The sequence below is a fragment of the Choloepus didactylus genome, chromosome 27 (assembly GCF_015220235.1).
Source record: "Choloepus didactylus isolate mChoDid1 chromosome 27, mChoDid1.pri, whole genome shotgun sequence".
NCBI lineage: Eukaryota > Metazoa > Chordata > Mammalia > Pilosa > Megalonychidae > Choloepus > Choloepus didactylus.
Window position 1 is genome coordinate 3,902,680 of NC_051333.1, and position 19,672 is coordinate 3,922,351.

Sequence of the window (19,672 nt, forward strand, 5' to 3'; positions counted from 1 at the left end):
GACTGGATCCCCTTCCATCCTCATTCCCAGGACATCAGGCTACATCTCACATGGCAGGTTGGGGTCCCCAACTCAACAGGTCTTCCTGCTCTGGTCCACTTTCAGGTAATATTTCTCTTTATCTCTAATTAGAACATTCCATGATTTGTGCTGTTGATTCATCATCTCATCAGTTCAAATCATGAAACCTGATTGTGATAAGTGAATAAATGAGCTAAAGTAAGATTCTAGCCTGGAAAAGGTGAATCCTAAATGATGCCCTAACTCTCTCTCTGGACACCATGTGCCTTTCACTCTTCGGTAGTTGCTACCTGGGGTAATTTCCCCAGACATATCATCACTTGAAATCAACTCACTTTGTGCTTGAACAGACTGCCCGGTGGTGTGATGGTAAATGGGCCCTCTAAAAATGCATGCTTTTAAAGAGTATTTGCTGATTTCTCTGCTGTAAATACTCCATTCATGGCCAAGTTTCAGATGCCAATGTTACATTTCTGAATGCAGAGGTGGGGAGTTATAGGCAGAATCTTCTTTTGCAACTGAGTACAAACTGGCTGCAGCTCATCTCTCTGATGGCCTCAATGCGCACTTCTATTTCTTTTTATTTCATGTGTAATGATCATTTCTTCCCTAAAATTATGGCACCATTTAAAAATTTTATTTATTTTAAATTCTGGTAAATTATAAATAAGAAAAATCATTTTAACCGTTTTCAAGTGAATGATTCTAGGACATTATGTGTATTGACAATTTTGTGTAACTAGCAGCACGATCTATTTCCAGACTATTTTCATCAATCCGATGTGAAACTCATGCCCATTAAGCAACATCTCCTGCCCATAGTTGTGTGAATTTGTCTCTGGACTGTATTCTATTTCAGTGACCTTTTTCTATCCCTATACTAAGTAGCATACAATCATTATTGAATAATTTTCAGACAACAAAGGAAGCTGTGATGGTTAGGTTTATGTGTCAACTTGGCCAGGTGATGGTGTCCAGGTGTCTGGTCAAGTAAGCACCGGCCTAACCATTACTTCAAGGACATTTGTGGCTAGATAATTAACCAGAAGGCTGGTTTATTAAATCATTAGTCAATTCACTGCACTGTGACTGATTACATCAACAAAGGGTGTGTCTTCCTCAGTGAGAGAATTCAGTCAGCTGGATTTAATGCAATCAGTTGAGGACTTTTAAGGGAGAGAGAGAACCTTCACTTCTTCTTTGGCTAGCCAGTGAAGCATTTTCTGAGGAGTTCATTGAACACCTTCATCGGAGTTGCCAGTTCACAGCCTGCCCTACAGAATTTCCACTTGTGCATCCCCACAGTTGCATGAGATACTTTTATAAAATCTTATATTTACAGATATCTCCTGTTGGTTCTGTTCCCCTAGAAAACCCTAGCTAATACAGAAGTGTAAACAAATCTTTCAAATTGCAATCCTACACATCATGCTTCTTGAGTACAGTGCAATTAAATCAGCAAATTAAAATTAGAAGACATTTAGAAAAAGGAACACTCAATGCTGTTGGAAAAATAAAATCCTAAGAGATCATGGATATGTATTTGAATTTATGATCTGTTAAGGAAAAAGAGAAAGAAGTTACTTTATCATAAGTTATAATATGTCAGAAAGAGAGGAAACACACATTACCAATATCAGGAATGGAATGAGGGGCTTCACTACTGATTATACAAACATTAAGTAGATAATTAATTTTGTCACCAAAAAAACTCAATTCTCCAGAAATTGATTCTACCGAGTATATAAAATTCCAATCAAAACCACAGGCATGCCAAAAGATGGAAACAACCCAAGTGTCCACCAACCAAGGAATTGATAAACAAAATGTGGTATATACATATGATGGAATATTATTCAGCAGTAAGGAGGAATGAAGTCCTGAAGCATGTGACAGCATGGATGACCCTTGAGGACATTATGTTGAGTAAAATAAGTCAGATAAAAAAGGACAAATGTATGATCTCACTAATATGAAAATATTATACTATATAAATCCATAGACAGAGTCTAGTAATAGGTTACCAAGAGGTACAAGGAGACTAGAGAATGGGGAGCAGATGTTTAATATGTGCAGAATATTTAACTAGGTTGAATTTAAATGTTTGGAAATATTGGTGATGGGAGCACATTATTGTGAGTATAATTACTAGTGCTGAATCGTGTGTGAATGTGGTTGAAAGGGGAAGTTTAGAGTCATGTATGTCACCAGAAAGGAAGCTAGAGGTTAAAACTGTATAACACCATGAATCTTGTGGTGGATGATAGCTGTGATTAATAATAGAAATATAAAAATGTCTTTCAAGAAGCAGAACAAATGTTCATCACTATTACCAGGAATTAATAATAGAGTGTAGAAGGAAAAAATACACCTATTGCAAACTACTGACTATAGTTAACAGTAATATTTTGGTAATCTTTCATCAATAATTACAATGGTATCACACCAATGGTATGGGTCAATAATAGCAGTTTTTTATTTTTATTTTTATTATTTTTTTAAGTAATGAAAATGTTCTAAAATTGATTGTGATGAATGCACAATTGTGTGATGATACTGTGAGCCATTGACTATAAACTTCGGGTGGATTGTATGGTGTGTGAATATATCTCAATAAAATTGCATTAAAAAGAAAAAAATAAAAATTAATGTAGCAAAAGAACCAAAAAACCAAGGGATGGATGTTTTTAGAGAAAGGAGCAAACTGATTCTTAAGCTCATATGGAAAGATGCGGGGCAGTTAACAATGAAAGAGGCTGTCTGTCCGGCACTGTGGCCGTGGGCGGTGGGTGTCCATCCAAAGGGCAGCCCCAGGGGTGGAAATGGAGAATAGTGTCCTGGCGGGAGGACAATGATGAAACCCAGTCCCCCTTGACGCAGGGACCCAAGGCGGGCGTGAGCAAAGAGTTACTGGCCCCAGATTCCTCCTTCGACTTTCCAGTACCTGAGATTTTAATTTACTTTGGAAATGAGTTAGTGCAGAAAGCTTCCAGTTCTTCAGGTGGCGAGTTCTGAAAGGTTTAGCCCAGATGTTCTTGCTGACATTTTTTAACTCTTTGCCAAGAATTTTTCTTATGATAAGCCACTTAATAGTGAGTGGCAGTCACCAGATGCCAGTGACATTTACACCTGTGAGCACACGGAATTTAATGCCTTTCTTGATTTGAAGAACCCCCTAAATGGAGTGAAAAACCTGAGTGATGAGAAACTGGATGCATGGCATGAACACACTGCCTTCACTAATCTGGAAAAATAATTTCTCCCATGAGAAAGTCTGTGAATGCTGAAGTTTGTACTCAAGCATGTTGTAAGTTACATGAGACTTTGTGCAGCTTTCCACTTATTCCACAGGAAGATTTTCAGAGTGGAAAACTGAATTCTCTACAGCTTTGTGAAGCTCCTGGAGCTTTTATAGCTAGTCTGCATCACTACTTAAAATCCCATCAGCTCCCCTGCGATTGGAGTTGTGTAACCTATACTCTCAATCCGTACCATGAAGCAAATGATAACCTTATGATGATTATGGATGACCAGCTTATTGCAAATACCCTGCATTGGTGGTACTTTGGCCCAGATAACCCTGGTGATATCATGACCCTGAATTATCTGACTGTATTTCAGAGTTTCATAAGCACCATGGCCACCATTCACTTGATCACTGCAGATGGCAGTTTTGATTGTCAAGGAAACACAGGTGAACAAGAAGCTTTATGTTGCTGGCGGGCAATGCAGAAATGAAATCCAAGACAAAAATATCTTTGACAGACTGGGAGCAGGGGACACACCACCTATCGAGTGAGTGTGTGTGTCCCGTTCCCAAGACTTATTTATTAGGCTTTTATGGGAGAGTAAGGCTTTACTGTGCATGTAGACATTTTCACATGGTTGTTTACATCAGTCTGCAAATGGTTCTTATCTTAATCTCAAGGACAATAACAGAAAACAGTCCCTCAGCTGCATTCTCACATCTGCACACACTTTAACGAGGTGTGCCTTGACAGTGTTCCATCTCAGCAGGGGCCTAGTGTTCCAAGCCCCCACCTCAAGTATGCGGGAAGGAGAGGAGAAACTTCAGCCCCTGTTTCCCACATGTCCCCCTTTTTGTTTTCTTATTGTAGACATGATGGCTGGGATTGCAGATTTCTCAGTTAAATTGGACACTGCTTGTCTCATGCATCAGAGGACTAGACATAAACATAAAAGACAAATTAGTATTATAAAGACACTTCCTAACATTCCACCACCTAAGCTTTTAACCAATGGTAAAGGATTTAGCTGTTGCATTCCATCAGCAACGCCCTGAAAGATTTCAGACGAGGATAAAACTTGGAGATTTGCTTGTTGAATTGCGTGAACATTGGCTTGTAACTGGGAAATACCAATAGATAAATTGCATTCATGTGGAGTTATGCAAAAGGTGGTTATATTCCAATCACATGTTAATTGTATTCTATGCCTTAGATCTTCTATTTCTTCTCCGAGTAAGAGAACAGCATTTTTTAAGTCAACCAAAAGCTGGTTAACTTCTTTATCAATTTTCAGCTGTTCTCCCCAAGCTTTACTAGTATTCTCATGCCATGTTTGCACAAAGTGTGCCGTCTGTACTGATTGATGAAGCGCGGTGCTGGCTACAGCAGTGACAGTGGTTATTGCTAATAAACCTATACTAAATGCAATTAATATACCTAGAAATCTTTTCACTCTATGTAACACTTTATTTAATAATGTTAATAGTATATGCATATCAGGAGACAATTCCCAAAGCCTTTCCTGAGTCACCCATATCCAGAAGCCCTTTCGTCTTCGTAAGATAGGTTCTATATGCACAAGAATGTAATGCACAAGTGGCATTAGCATTACAAGAAACCTCCTTGGAACTCATGTTAAGAGAGAGATTACCTGTCCAAAATACATATGGGTCTCTAACACAAGCTTGCACACTAAAGTGTTTGAACTCAGTAAAGTTTAAGGTGTAATTATTTTTATGGGAATATGTTCCATTCCATATTTTAATATACTGTAGAGCCATTGGAATTTTCCAAATAGATGTTTGAGGGGCAAAATTATTTTAAAAAGGCCATGGTGGGACCATTCCCATACCATGCCACATTATGGGTTTTCTGGCTTCTGTTTGCAGGCTATCAGTATCATTTAGAAGGGATGCCAAATTATGCATATGAATTTTCCATCTTAACTGTTCATGTGCCGAGCAGGACTTGTTTCAGCCACTGCAGTTCTACACTGTGAACCCCTACAATTCCATAGGAACCATTAAGCAGTAGCACACCATTAGTCGCTCGAGAAGTTTCCCAGTGTATTCTCATTAAGTCTAGAGACCAATACTTTGCTGCTTGGCAGACAGAACGCTGTGGGGTTCCATCATTTATGCTACTATTATGTTGGTATGCAAAACTCTGACCTGTCAACAAATATAACATAGAATGGGAGATATTTCCATGCTTTGGAATTATCAAAAGCCATGCTTGTTGCTCAAAAGACAAACATTCTTTCCCATGTCCCAAACATAGTGGTAAATGCAAGAAGGCCAAAGCAGAATTATACTGAGTGCCTTCCTCTTTAGGATGTTCTGGTAGCCTGTCATCCTCCAGGCCAGGAAGTCATGCTGTATCATTGAGATAAATAAGAGGGGCTGGATCATTCCACTCCACAGGCCGTAATAGAGGAGGATTGGGGATATATACCCAATAAGTATGATTACGAGCATGGGCATCTACTAAAGGAAGCATACTTACAGTAGTGGTTCCAATAGCAAATAAAGCTACCACCAGATTAGAGGGGGTGAACGGCCAGTGCTCCTGCCATACCAGCTGTTCAGCCTGTTGGCACAAATTTTTAATTTGTCCCCATGTAGGAGAAGCCTCAGTGGTGGAGGCGGACATGGGGACACAGGGGCAGAAGCAGCAGTTGGAGGAACAGAAGATTTAACACAAACACATGCCTGACAGGGCTCCATTTCATTCACTACTGAGGGAGGGCTCTCACCCTCATCCTCAGACTCGTCTTCATCCTCAGTTTGCAGAGGTTCAAGAACTGATTTAATAAGGGTCCACGTAGACCAAATAGTAACTGGGAGGGGAACTCCCTTCAAATGTAGCTGTTTTAATTCTTTTCCTACCTTCTCCCAATCTGCCAATTCCAAAGAACCCAATGTGGGAAACCACGAACAATATTTTTTAATTACTTGTAAAAACTCCTGAATTTTGCTTTTGTTTGCTTTTGCTCTGCCCGCCCTTAACAACTGTTTCAAAAGAGAAATGTAGGGACGGTATTTTGTTGAGCTGTGTCCATTCCCCATTATACCCTGCTGATGCTCTGAAGCGTTCTTACCTAGAGAGTGTCGTGAGGCCTCTGCTCCACCCGAGTTCCTGCGCCGATATCACACACCTCGGTCGGCTGAACGAGCCTTCCCCAGAACAGAGCACACCAGTGGCTTTGAGTTCGAGCCCCATGTTGGGCACCACTTGTTGCCAGTGGGTGACACAGAAATGAAATCTGAGGCAAAAATATCTTTGAGAGACTGGGAGCAGGAGACACACCACCTATCGGGTGAGTGTGTGTGTCCTGTTCCCAAGACCCTTATTTATTAGGCTTTTACGGTAGGGTAATGCTTTACTGTGCATGTAGACATTTTCACATGGTTGTTACATCAGTCTGCAAATGGTTCTTATCTCAGTCTCAAGGACAATAACAGAAAACAGTCCCTCAGCTGCATTCTCACGTCTGCACACACTTTAACGAGGTGTGCCTTGATAGTGTTCCATCTCGGCAGGGGCCTAGTGTTCCAGGCCCCCACCTCAAGTATGCAGGAAGGAGAAGAGAAACTTCAGGCCCTGTTTCCCACAGCTTTAGTCTCTTCTTTGCATTACTGTGAAGTCATCACTGCTCTGACAACTCTTGGAGTTGGTGGTTCTTTTGTTCTGAAGATGTTTACTTTGTCTGAACATTGTTCCATAAATCTGATGTACCTGCTGAACTGTTCTTTTGACCAAGTCTATGTTTTCAAGCCCACTACTAGCAAGGCAGAGAACTCAGAAGTCTATGTGAAATGTCTCCACTACAAGGGACAAGAGGACATCTGTCCTCTGTTAATTAAGCTGATGCTTAATTTGGTGGCTGAAATGACCAGGAAAGCTCTCTTCTCCCATCATGTGATTCCTGAATCTTTTCTTAAAAGAAATGAAGAATCATGGGTGTTTTTTCATAAATATCAGCCAGAGACTATTTCTGAGAACATCCACCTGTTTGCATTCATGGGGAAAGAGGAACAAGAAAAGCTGAATAATTTAAGGAAATGTACTGTCCATTATTTCATGCAAAATTTCAGTTGAAGCTCTTTCCAGATATAATTGGCTAGTAAAAAAATCTAATATTGTTGTAGTACAAACACAAAATTGTTTGGGCAGAGGAACAGATATTTTTAAACCTATAATGAGAGGAAGATTCTGGAAACCCTTTCATGGACGGGTACTTCAATAGCTGGGATAAAGAACACACTGAATATCATCCTGGGCAGAGTTTTCCTTTGGAGGGGACAGCTTCCAATCTTGAGTGTCACTTATGGCATGTTTTAGAGGGAAAGAAACTGTCAAAGGTGCAATGTTCTCCTCTCTGTGATGGTGAAATTTTAAAGACTCTTAATGAAGCAATTGAAAAGTCTTTAGAAGGAGCTCTGAATTTGGATTCCAAGTTTAGGCCAAAACAACTGTATTGTTGTTTGTCACATTTTTTTCTGAAGAACTGGTATTTTCTGAGTTGTTTAGCCTTACCAAGTGCCTTCAGGATGTGCAGGTTGTAGGACCCACCAACCAAATAAAGTGCCTGCTTGTGGATTTGCTGACTCTCCATGATATCAAAATGCACATACCATTGGAAGTTTGATTTCTGAAATCTCCTGAACTCATGAGTTTCGCCTGTTCATTGCTTCATGATGGAGACGCAGTTTTCCAGCACTTATTTTTGGACTACCTTCTGCATTCATTACAGCAGCTTCATACAGGAGATGCCATGATTTTGCCTGTACTTTCTTTATTTACTTTTTACTTTTTTTTATATATATAATTTTTATTGGGATTGTGCAGATACCATACAGCTATCCAAAGATCCAAAGTGTACAATCAATTGCCCACGGCACCACCATACAGCTGGGCATCCATCAAAACAATTTTTTTTTCAATTTTTAGAACATTTTCACTACTTCAGAAAAGAAATAAAGACAAAAGAAAGGAAACACAGATCCTCCCATACCCCTAACCATGCCCCCCCTCCATTATTGATTCATAGTTTTGGTATAGTACATTTATTACTGTTGATGAAAGAATGTTAAAATACTACTAACTGTAGTATATAGTTTGTAATAGCTATATATTTTTTCCCTATATGCCTCTCTATTATTAACTTCTAGTTATGGTGTCATACATTTGTTCTAGTTCGTGAGAGAGATTTCTAATATTTGTATAGTTAATCACAGACATTGTCCACCACAAGATTCACTGTTTTATACATTCCCATCTTTTAACCTCCAACTTTCCTTCTGGTGACATGCGTGACTCTGAGATTAACCTTTCCACCACCTTCACACACCTTTTAGCACTGTTGGTTATTCTCATTACATGCTACCATCACCTCTGTCCATTTCCAAATATTTAAGTTTACCCTAGGTGAACATTCTGCTCATAATAAACAACCACTCCCCATTCTTCAGCCTCATTCTATATCCTGGCAACTTATATTTCATGTCTATGAGTTCACATATTATAATTAGTTCATATCAGTGAGACCCTGCAATATTTGCCTTTATGTGTTTGTCTTATTTCACTCAATATAGTGCCCTCAAGGTTTCTTCATCAACTGATTTCTTTTAAGACGGTTTTGTTCAAACACTATACATTCCAACCTAAGTAACTAATCATTGGTTCCCCTTATAGTCATGTATTCATATATTGAGCACCATAACCACTTTCTATATAAGGACATTTCTTCCATAAAGATGGAGGAAGAGTCAAAGAAGGCAGAGAGGCAAAAGAAAAAGGCAAGAGAAAGAGAGAAAAACAAACAAACAAACAAACAAAAAACTTAATACCTAGAAGGTGACAAAAGGAAAGAATGCATTAACCTAAAGTAGAATAGAGTCAGACAACATCACCAATGCCAGGAGTCCCATACTCTTCCCCTATTCCCCACCCCCCAGCATATGCATTTAGCTTTGGTATATTGCTTTTGTTACATTAAAGGAAGCATAATACAGTGTTTCTGTTAATTCTAGCCTCTAGTTTACACTGATTGTATTTCCCCTCAATCCCATCCTATTTTTAACACCTTGCAAAGTTGACATTCATTTGTTCTACCTCATGTAAAAACATCTCTGTACCTTTTATTACAATCGTTGAACACCGTAGGTTTCCCTGAGTTACACAGTCCCAGTCTTTATCCTTTGTCTCTTGTTCTGGTGTCCCACATGGTCCCAGCCTTCCTCTTTCAACCATATTCACAGTCATCTTTGTTCAGTGTACTTGCATTGCTGTGCTGCTATCTCCCAAAATTGTTTTCCAAACCTCTCACTCCTGTCTTTTCCTCTCTGTCTGCAGTGCTTCCTTTAGTGTTTCCTGTAGAGCAGGTATCTTGTTCACAAACTGTCATTGCCTGTTTGTCAGAGAATATTTTAAGCTCTCCCTCATATCTGAAGGATGGTTTTGCCAGATATAGGATTCTTGGTTGGTGGTTTTTCTCTTTCAATGTCTTAAATATATCACCCCACTTCCTTCTTGCCTCCATGGTTTCTATTGAGAAATCCACACATAGTCTTATCAAGCTTCCCTTGTATGTGATAGATGACTTCTCTCTTGCTGCTTTCAGGATTCTCTCTTTATCTTTGATGTTTGATAATCTGATTGTTAAGTGTCTTGGCGTAGGCCTATTCAGATCTACTCTGTTTGGGGTACACTGCGCTTCTTGGATCTGTAATTTTATGTCTTTCATAAAAGATGGAAATTTTTCATTGATTATTTCCTCTGTTATTGCTTCTGCCCCTTTCCCCTTCTCTTCTCCTTCTGGGACACCAATGACATGTAAATTCTTGCTTTTCATTTTGTCTTTAAGTTCCCAGAGACATTGCTCATATTTTTCCATTCTTTTCTCTAACTGTTCTTTTGTGTGTAGGCTTTCAGGTGTTTTGTTCTCCAGTTCCTGAGTGTTTTCTTCTGCCTCTTGAGATCTGCTGTAGTATGTTTCCATTGTGTCTTTCATCTCTTGTGTTGTGCCTTTCATTTCCATAGATTCTGCCAGTTGGTTTTTTGAACTTTCAATTTCTACCTTATGTACATCCTGTGTTTTCATTATATGGTTCAGCTCTTTCACCATATCTTCCCTAAACTTTTTGAATTCGGTTATTATTAGTTGTTTCAATTCCTGCATCACAGTTGAAGTGCAAGTTTGTTCCCCTGACCGGGCCATAACCTCATTTCCTTGGTGTAGGTTGTAGTTTTCTGTTGTCTAGGCATGGTTTCCTTGGTTTCCCCAATCAGGCCTCCCCAGACCAGAATGGGCTAAGGTCCCAGAAGGAAGAAATAATCAGTATCCGGTTTCCCTGAGGGTGTGTCTTAGAAACTTGGTACACTCTGTGATGCCTCCGGTCACTGTGCTTTTCTGCCCAGCAGGTGGTGCCTGTCAGCCTATAATTCTTGACTGGTGCAAGTTCTGAATGAAAGGCAGGTAGTAGAGCTGGGCCCCACCCCTTTCCTCTTAGAGAAGATAGACGCCCTAGGGGGAGGTCATTAGCATTTCAGTGGTCTCTCTCTGCCTGTGCTGTACCCTTGTCTGGGTCACAGAACTGGGAACTGAAAATGACTGAGGCTTTCTCCACTGAGCTCAAAAAGGAACAGAGCTAGTCCCCTTCATAGCTAGCCCGAGGCGACCCTCCGGCTCTCCAAGGCCAGTCATCACCCAAAGCCTCTGTCTGCTTGTTAGGGATTTGTACCTCATGGTAAGCAGTTCACACTCGCTAATTAAAGCCCCAGTTGGAGCTCAGCTGAGTTATATTTGCTTGCTGGGAGAAAGCTGCTTTCTGGCACCATGAGGCTTTGTAGCTCGGGCTGTGGGGGAGGGGTCTCCTAATTTGGATCTGCAGTTTTACTTACAGATTTTATGCTGTGATCTTGGGCATTCCTCCCAATTCAGTTTGGTGTATGATGAGTGGATGGTCACTTTTGTCCCCCTACAGTAATTCTAGATTATTTATGAGTTGTTTCCGTTTCTTTTAGTTGTTCCAGGGGGACTACTTAGCTTCCACACCTCTCTATGCTGCCATCTTAGATCCCTCAGTGCCTGTACTTTCTTATTTCACAAGATTTATGGCTGATTTGACCTTTGTGCTCCACGGCTGTTTTAGATTCATCACATTTTCTTGCCCCACATCCTCTGAGTCCCTGAGGAGTTGTGCAGTCCTGCTATGTGTTGGTTATCAGGACCTTCCAAATCCAGTTCTCCACTGTCTGCAGAATGTAAATGAATTATTGAGTACCATGCTCAACTCTGATGCACCCCAGCAGGTTTTACAGTTTGTGCCGATGGAGGTGCTCCTTAAGGGGGCACTACTTGATTTTGTTTGTGGGATTTGAGTGCTGCCATTGCTAAAAGGCATTTGCATTTGATTATTCAAGGAGAGAGAGAAGAGATCATCTGCAGCCTTCAGTTATGAATTTGAGCATTTCCTTTCTGGGATTCACTTTGATTTCTTATAGTTTCCAGTGTTATTTCATCCCTTTTCTCTATTAGTTTAAAACCTCAGCAGTTTCATTTTAGGAGAAGGCCAGTTTTTGCATCAATCAAAGTTTCATCAATTGTGGAAAACCACTAGCTAGTTCTGACCTCTGGGCTGTGCACGCTCACAGGCACAGGGTTCTTACATGTGGTGGAATCTATGCAGTGATAATACTCAACCTATAAACATGAGATATGTTTATATGCTTGGGGCAGACACCCCATGCTTGCATGTGCACTTTAGTTGGTCTTATTTTCCATTCAGATTTCTCCAACTACTTTCCTCTCAACAGTCTTACTTCCAAATGGCTCAATGGCTAATGCCCTTAATGGATTGAGTTAGGTGTTGATGAAAGGAGCTGAGTTACTCCTCAGCAGCACTGACTTCCTTTAACACTTAACACACCATTTGTGGGTTTCAGGGAACTCATCTTGCCAGATTAGGCTATTGACCCTATTTGTTTTTATGATTCAGATGAAGTTGTTGTGCTGTTTTATGAATATTTTACTAACCACAACCATCCAACTCAGAGGGATATCAGGACAACTTGAAACCAAAGATAATGTTTTGAACAATAAAAAATAGTTTCCTGAGTTGAATACTCTCCTGTATGATGAAAAACTTCATTTAGCAATTAAGAAGTTGTTTTTAACTTCTGGGAAATAACTGTGAACTAAAAGATTTTTTTTTAAATAACAAATAGTGTTTATGGCCTCATATTGGGGACACATGAATGTGATGAAGGTGGTGAACACTGAAGAAAAAGTTTTAACACATTCAGAATGATGGTTCAGCATTTCAAAATTTTAGTCTTTACTAACTGTATTTTTCAGTATGAAAGTAGCAATTTACTAAGAAGATTGGCCATGAAATGGTAATTTTATCACTTACATTTTAATTTCTTTTGAATTATATGTATTTCACAGGGTAATATGAGCTTTTCTGACAAACTGTATGGAGGAAATCTCCACCACCTTGAAGTTCCACAAAACGGAGAATATTTATATCCTAATATGTGCATTTAAGGCATTTTAATTAACTATTTTAAAAATAGATGTAGTCTCTGATGTATTTTGTTGATATATATTAATCTAAATTTTTTCATGTTCTTTGCTATTTTGAGTTCCATTATAAATTCATGAACAAAATCATTAGCACAGAATAAAAAAGAATAAAAATAATTTAGAAAGAAAGAATCATTGGAGGATTCACACTACTTGATTTCAATGCTTTTATAAAGCTATGATATGGAAGAGAATATGATAACTTTGTAAGGATAAACATATAGGTCAATGGTTTATTATAGAGATACCTAAAATAGACCAACATATAAATGATTGCTATTTTCACAAAAATGTCAAGGATACTTTTCTGGGAAGTGAGAGGTTATTTTTAACAAATTGCATTTGAACAATTAAATATTCACATAAAAAATCTTGACCTTAACCTCATGCCATACATGAAAACTCAAACTGATCATAGCTCTAAATGTAAATGAACTGTAAAATTCAGAAAAAAATCATAAAAGAAAATCTTTCTAATCTTAGTTTAGGCAAAGATTTCTTTGATATCACAAAAAGCACAATCAATAAAAGATAAATTCATAAATTGGGCTTCTTCAAAATGATAATTTTTCATCATCAAAAGATGCTGATAACAAAATGAAAACACAAGAGACAGAGTGGGAGAAAATATTTGCAAAATATTTTGATCTACATTATTTGAAGCACTATTATAACTCAGTGCTATTTACAATTTTGGGGTAGGTGGACAACTAAAGAAAGAGCAAGGAGAATGCTAGGAGGGAAAGCAGAGCAGCCTCATGGCTCAGGAGCTCCCCACCCAGGAAGTTTTCCCAACTCCAGGTGCTGTTCACCCTTTTTCCCTCTCTCTCCCCAGATACCCAGACCTACAGACCAGCAATCCCTGCTAACCCAGGCTGAGTCCCATCTCAAGCCTTCTGTCCTTTCCTATCTTTGTGGAATAGAGAACCACATCATCTTCTCAGGTGTGGTGGGCCCGCCGTGAGCTCAGTTTCCATGAACATCAGTGCCTTCCCTCTGCTAAAACTTCAGGTGGCCTCCACTGACCCAAGATCTTTGGCCTCAGATGCTAACACTGGGTCAGGCCTCCCTGGAGTCCCTACCCTGAGCTGTGAGGTTGGAGTCAGCATCTAGGAAGCAGTGCCCTGTGAAGTCCTAAAGAGAAGAAGAGAAGGGGAGGAGCCGTGGCTGTCTCAGCTCCCTCCACCTCAGCACAGGTCCTACCTCCACCTCACCTAGCTTAGGGGCTTCACCTCGATCCTTTGTTCTAACCCACCTGACTTTAGAGGACACAATTTGGGTGTCCAGAGAGATGGTCCCTTGGAGATGTGGGAGTGGAGGTGCATCCCCCACCACCATCAGTTTGAGGGCTTGGCTCACCTCCCCCCTCTTCTTCCTCTCTACTTCTCCTTTGTATCTTCTGGTTTACTCAATTGAGAAGAAAAAGGTGACTGGTGATCCAGAAGAGAGAAATGCCTGTGTGGGACACCCTAACCTCTGTCAAGAATCCCATGAGATCCTGGGGCTGACACATTTGACTTTTATGTTGTTAAAACTATAGTTCAACATGGTCATGGTCCAGGGGATGTTGGCTTGGAGCAGAACATGGGCTGTGTCTGCAAAACCTTCCCTCCTTGGTCATAACCAAGCTGTCCCCACTGAGTTCTGCAGTCATCTCCTGATGTGATTTTGGAGCTGGCTGTTCCTGTAAAACTCTGGAATTAAACAAGGGAAATATCTTCACTAAACTATCTCTTGGTTGTGGCCTGCTATAGGTGAAGGGGAGAGAATGTTTTATTTATCTTGTTGTTTTGAGTCTAGTGTCAGACCTAACTGTCCTGTATCTCAAAGGCATCCACATAAACCCAGTTATCTAGGGACAAAGCAAAACTCTCCTCCAAATGAAACCACTGATTTGATTTTTACCCCTGTACATTAGCTTTGCCTCTTTTAGAATTATATACAAGAGGAATTATGCATTGTTGCTTTCCTGTTTGACTTCATTCTTTAGTATCAAGTTGCTGAGATTCTTCCATGTTATGTGAGGATTAAAATCTAATCCATCCATCAGTTATGTTTTCACATACGGCTAAGATGATGTGTGTGATAGAGCTCCTTGGTCAGTATCCTGGAAGGGTTTAACATAAGGCTGGAGCCTGGCCCAGGGAAACCTTGTGAATCCAAAAGGTGCAGGGGTGGAGCCTGTCTACAAGCTCTGTGTCTGGCTGGTGCTGATCATCCAGTGGACCCAGCTCAGAGCTACCTGGGCAGTGGGAAGGCTTGGGGATAGCTCCCCACATTGAGTCCTGGGGTTCTAAGCACATGAACCACACTCTGGGGTCTCTGCCAGAGGTGTAGCTGGTGATACCAGGAATCTAATTTGGGGCGTTGGTTATGGGGCACTGTGAGGTAGGGAGAGCTCTCCTGGCCATCTGTCTGCCTGTCCTCCTCAGGCTCCTGTCTTCAAGGAGTGGAGAAGACTCTGACATCTTCTGCTTCCATCCTCCACCCTTGAGCTTTCCTCCTATTCTCTCCTTTCCTCACAGTCATCTGCAGGAAGTCAGGGGCAAGATGATAGATCCGGGGGCATTTGTCTGGATTATTTCACTCCTCATGATGTCTTCTTCAAGTTTCATCCATGTTGTTGCTTGTATCAGAACCTCGTTCCTTTTCACAGCTGTGCAATATTCCACTGGGTGTATATACCACATTATATTTAGCCATTCATCATTTGATGGGCACTTGGGCTGCATCCATCTTTTGGAAATTGTGAATTGGTGTTATGGACACCGGGGTGCAAATATCTGTTTGAGTCTCTGCTTCCAATTCTTTGGGTAGATAAGTAAAGGAGGAATGGCCAGGCCATAGGCAAAGTCTACACCTAACTTTCCATGGAACTACAACTCTCTTTAGTGGCTGCACCATTTTACATTCTCACCAACGAGTGGGTCTATTCCTTCACATCCACTCCAATCCTAGTAATTTCCCATTTTTTAATACTAGCTATCATTGTAGGTGTGAAATGGTATTTCACTGTGCTTTTTAAATGAATGAATCAATTTAATTTATTTTGGGTTTAGTTTCTCAAATAAAAATGGGGTAATAACAGCATCCTATGTCTATCTACAGTGTTGTTAAGAGTATCAAATAGGGATATCCCTAATAATTGAAATAATATCTGTTTTATTTTGTTACTGTCATTTTAATTTTATTACTATTTAAGTATTAATATTCTAATCCACCAATTAAGAGAAAGAGTAGGACATGTAACTCTGACTTGGGAGCAAAAACAGATGCCAGAAATGTGAGCTAGTTTGCAATTCCACAGAAATCAAGAAAATAATTCACAGTATATTTCTTTCATGTGAGAAAATGTGATTTTTTTCATTTTTTTATTGTAGAATATAACATACATACATAAAAGTGATAATTTTCAAGTGACATTTTTTCATATTCTTTATTTTTTTAACTTTTATGCTATTTTATTGAGATATATTCACATAACACAATCCTTCAAAGTGTACAATCATTTGTTCACAGTTGTGCATTGATCACCGCAATCTTTGAACATTTTCAATACTCCAAAAAATAAATAAATATTAGAATAAAAAAGAATATCCAAAACATTTCATTCCCCTCCTCTCCCTATTGTTCATTTACTCTTTTTTCACACTAATTCATTGTTTTTTTAAGTTTATCAAAAAATTAAAAAAAAAACAATAAAAAAAGTTTTCTAACAAAACCAAAACAAAGGAACAAGGAAAAACAAATAACTTATGCTTCTAACATATTCCTACCCCACTCCAAGAAAATAGGCAGACTATAACCCAACAAAGGAATAAGAGAAAAAAATAACTTAAAATAACTACATTTTTGCAAACTTGTTCCACCACACCCCCCAGGAATTAACAAACTATAGTTGTTCCCGAGCATCCCCAGGACATTAAGTTTACCCTCCATAACTTAACTGTTCTTACTAGATTATCGTTTCTCCTTCACTATTTGCTCTCTGTCGCTAGGCCGCCTACATTCTACAATATAAACCATTTATTTTATATTTTTCATAGAGTTCACATTAGTGGCAACAAGCAATATCTCTTTTTTGTGGCTGGCTTGTTTCACTCAGCATTATGTCTTCAAGGTTCATCCATGTCTTCAAGTTTCACGACCTGGTTCCTTCTTACTGCCGTGTGGTATTCCATCACGTGAATATACCACATTTTCTTTCTCTCATCTGTTGAAGGACATTTGGATTGTTTTATGGTACTGTCTCTTATACTGAGCTCTTTAATCCATTTTTGAGTTAATTTTGTGTAGGGTGTGAGGTAGGGGTCCTCTTTCATTCTTTTGGATATGAATATCCAGTTCTCCCAGCCCCTTTTGCTAAAGTGACAGTTATGTCCCAGATCAGTGGTTTTGGGGGCCTTATCAAAGGTCAGTCAACCATAGATCTGGGGGTCTATCTCTGAATTCTCAATTCAATTTCATTGATTAATATGTCTATCTTTGTGCCAATACCATGCTGTTTTGACTATTGTGGCTGTATAATAAGCTTCAAAGTGAGGTAGTGTAAGTCCTCCTGCTTTGTCTTTCCTTTTTTAGAGTGTTTTTAGCAATTTGAGGCATCTTCCCCTTCCATAAGAATTTGATAGCTAGCTTTCCAAGCCTGCAGAGTAGGTTGTTGGAATTTTGATAGGGATTGCATTGAATCTGTAGATGGGTTTGGGTAGAAATGACATCTTAATAATATTTAGCATTCCTATCCATGAACAAGGAATATTTTTTCACCTTTTTAGGTCCCCTTCTATTTCTTTTAGTAAAGTTATAAAGTTTTCTATGTATAGGTTTTTGACATCTTTGATTAAGTTTATTCCTAGGTACTTGATTTTTTCAGATGCTATTGAGAAAGGTATTTTTTTTTTTTGAGTGTCTCTTCAGTTAGGTCATTTCCATTGCATAGGAACATGACTGACTTATGTGCACTAATCTTGTTTCCCACGACTTGCTAAATTTGTTAATTAGCTCAAGTAGCTGTGTCATCGATTTCTCAGGGTTTTCCAGATATAAGTGTTAGATCCCAGAAGAAGAAACTAACATATAGAAGGAGTTTCAAACCCAGGGGCCCCGCAGCTTATCTCACAAAAAAAAAGGTGCCCCATAAACTAAAGAATGAAGGCTGTTCAAAGCTGTTCAAGGCTGTCTCAGCCACAGTAGCACCTCAAAGGCGGGTAAGGCAATGTCAGATATGCCCATAAGACAAACAACCAAAAAGGCCTGCTCTCCCTAGCTAGATAACGCAGCTGCTTCCCTAAAAAGAATATTGTCTCAGAATTCTACCAACCAATAACCCCAAAACTAAATAAGCACTCACCCAATCGAGGCACAGAACACCACAGCAGGCACCCTTCCCCATGTGGTTTCCTTTGTTTTAAAAAAATGCAGCTTCCAGCTGGGGGCTGAGAAACATCGTTCTTTTGCCTTCCAGCTCTCACTCACCTTTTTCCTCTAATAAACTTTATACTTTGACTCCCTGTGTTGTGTGGATTCCTGAATGACTTTGGGCCTAACAATAAGATCATATCATCTGCAAATAATGGCAGTTTTATTTCTACCTTTCCAATTTGGATGCCTTTAATTTCTTTGCCTTGTCATATTGCTCTGGCTAGCACTTCTAGCACAATGCTGAATAGCAGTGGTGACAGCAGGCATCCTTGTTGCATTCCTGATCTTAGAGGGAAGGCTTTCAGTCTCTTGCCATTGAGGACTATGCTGGCTAAGGGTGTTTCATATATGCACTTTATCATATTGAGGAAGTTTCCTTCAATTATTACCTTTTGAAGTGCTTTTATCAAAAAAGGATGCTGGATTTTGTCAAATGCTTTTTCAGCATCTATTGAGATAGTCATTTGATTTTTCCCTTTTGATTTGTTAATGTGTTGTATTACATCGATTGATTTTCTTTTGTTGAACCCTACTTGCATGCCTGGAATGAACCCCACTTGGTCATGGTGTATGATTTTTTTAATGTGTCTTTGAATTCTATTTGCAAGTATTTTGTTGAGAGTTTTTGCATCTGTATTTATTAGGGAGATTGGCCTGTAGTTTTCCTTTCTTATAGCATCTTTACCTGGTTTTGGTATTAGAGTGATGTTGGCTTCATAAAATGATTTAGGTAGTATTCCATTTTCTTCAATGTTTTGAAAGAGTTTAAGTAAGATTGGTGTAAGTTCTTTTTGGAAAGTTTGGTTCAATTCCTCTGTGAAGCCATGTGACACTGGGCATTTATTTGTGGAAAGCTTTTGGATGACTGATTGGATCTCTTTGATTGTGATTGATTTGTTGAGGTCTTCTATTTCTTCTCTAGTCAGTCTAGGTTGTTCATGTGTTTCCAGGAAATTGCCCATTTCCTCTACATTAGCTAGTTTGTTGGCATACAGTTGTTCATAGTATCCTCTTAAAACTCTTTAAATTTCTTTGGGATCTATAGAAATGTTGCCTCTCTCATTTATTATTTTGTTTATTGGATCTTCTCTCTTTTTGATTTTGTCAGTCCAGCTAGGGGCTTATCAATCTCATTGATGTTCTCCAAGAACCAACTTTGGTGTTCTTTCTTCTATTTTTTTTTTTGTTCTCTATATCATTTATTTCTGCTTTAATCCTTGTTATTTCTTTTCTTCAACTTGGTTTAGGATTAGATTGCTGTTCATTCCTAGCTTCTTCAGTTATTCCATTAGTTCTTTGATTTTAGTTCTTTCTTCCTTTTTAATGTATAAACTTAGAGCTATAAATTTCCTCCTCAATGCTGCCTTTGCTGCATCCCATAAGTTTTGAA

General features: G+C 39.2%; 1 protein-coding gene and 1 pseudogene across 2 annotated transcripts in view; both read left to right on the forward strand.

The window, feature by feature from the left end:
• The first annotated feature begins 48 nt into the window (after positions 1 to 48).
• LOC119521068 (leukocyte immunoglobulin-like receptor subfamily A member 4) overlaps positions 49 to 19,672 on the forward strand; it is a 35,410-nt gene continuing 15,786 nt past the window's right edge. For both annotated transcript variants that reach the window (XR_005214295.1, XM_037819086.1), the window contains exon 1: positions 49 to 105. Coding sequence is in view for 1 of the 2 variants with exons in the window: in XM_037819086.1 (XP_037675014.1) it covers positions 51 to 105 (55 nt within the window). In the remaining variant the exon portion in view is untranslated. The remainder of the gene's footprint in view (positions 106 to 19,672) is intronic.
• Positions 2,990 to 12,857, forward strand: LOC119521085 (annotated as a pseudogene).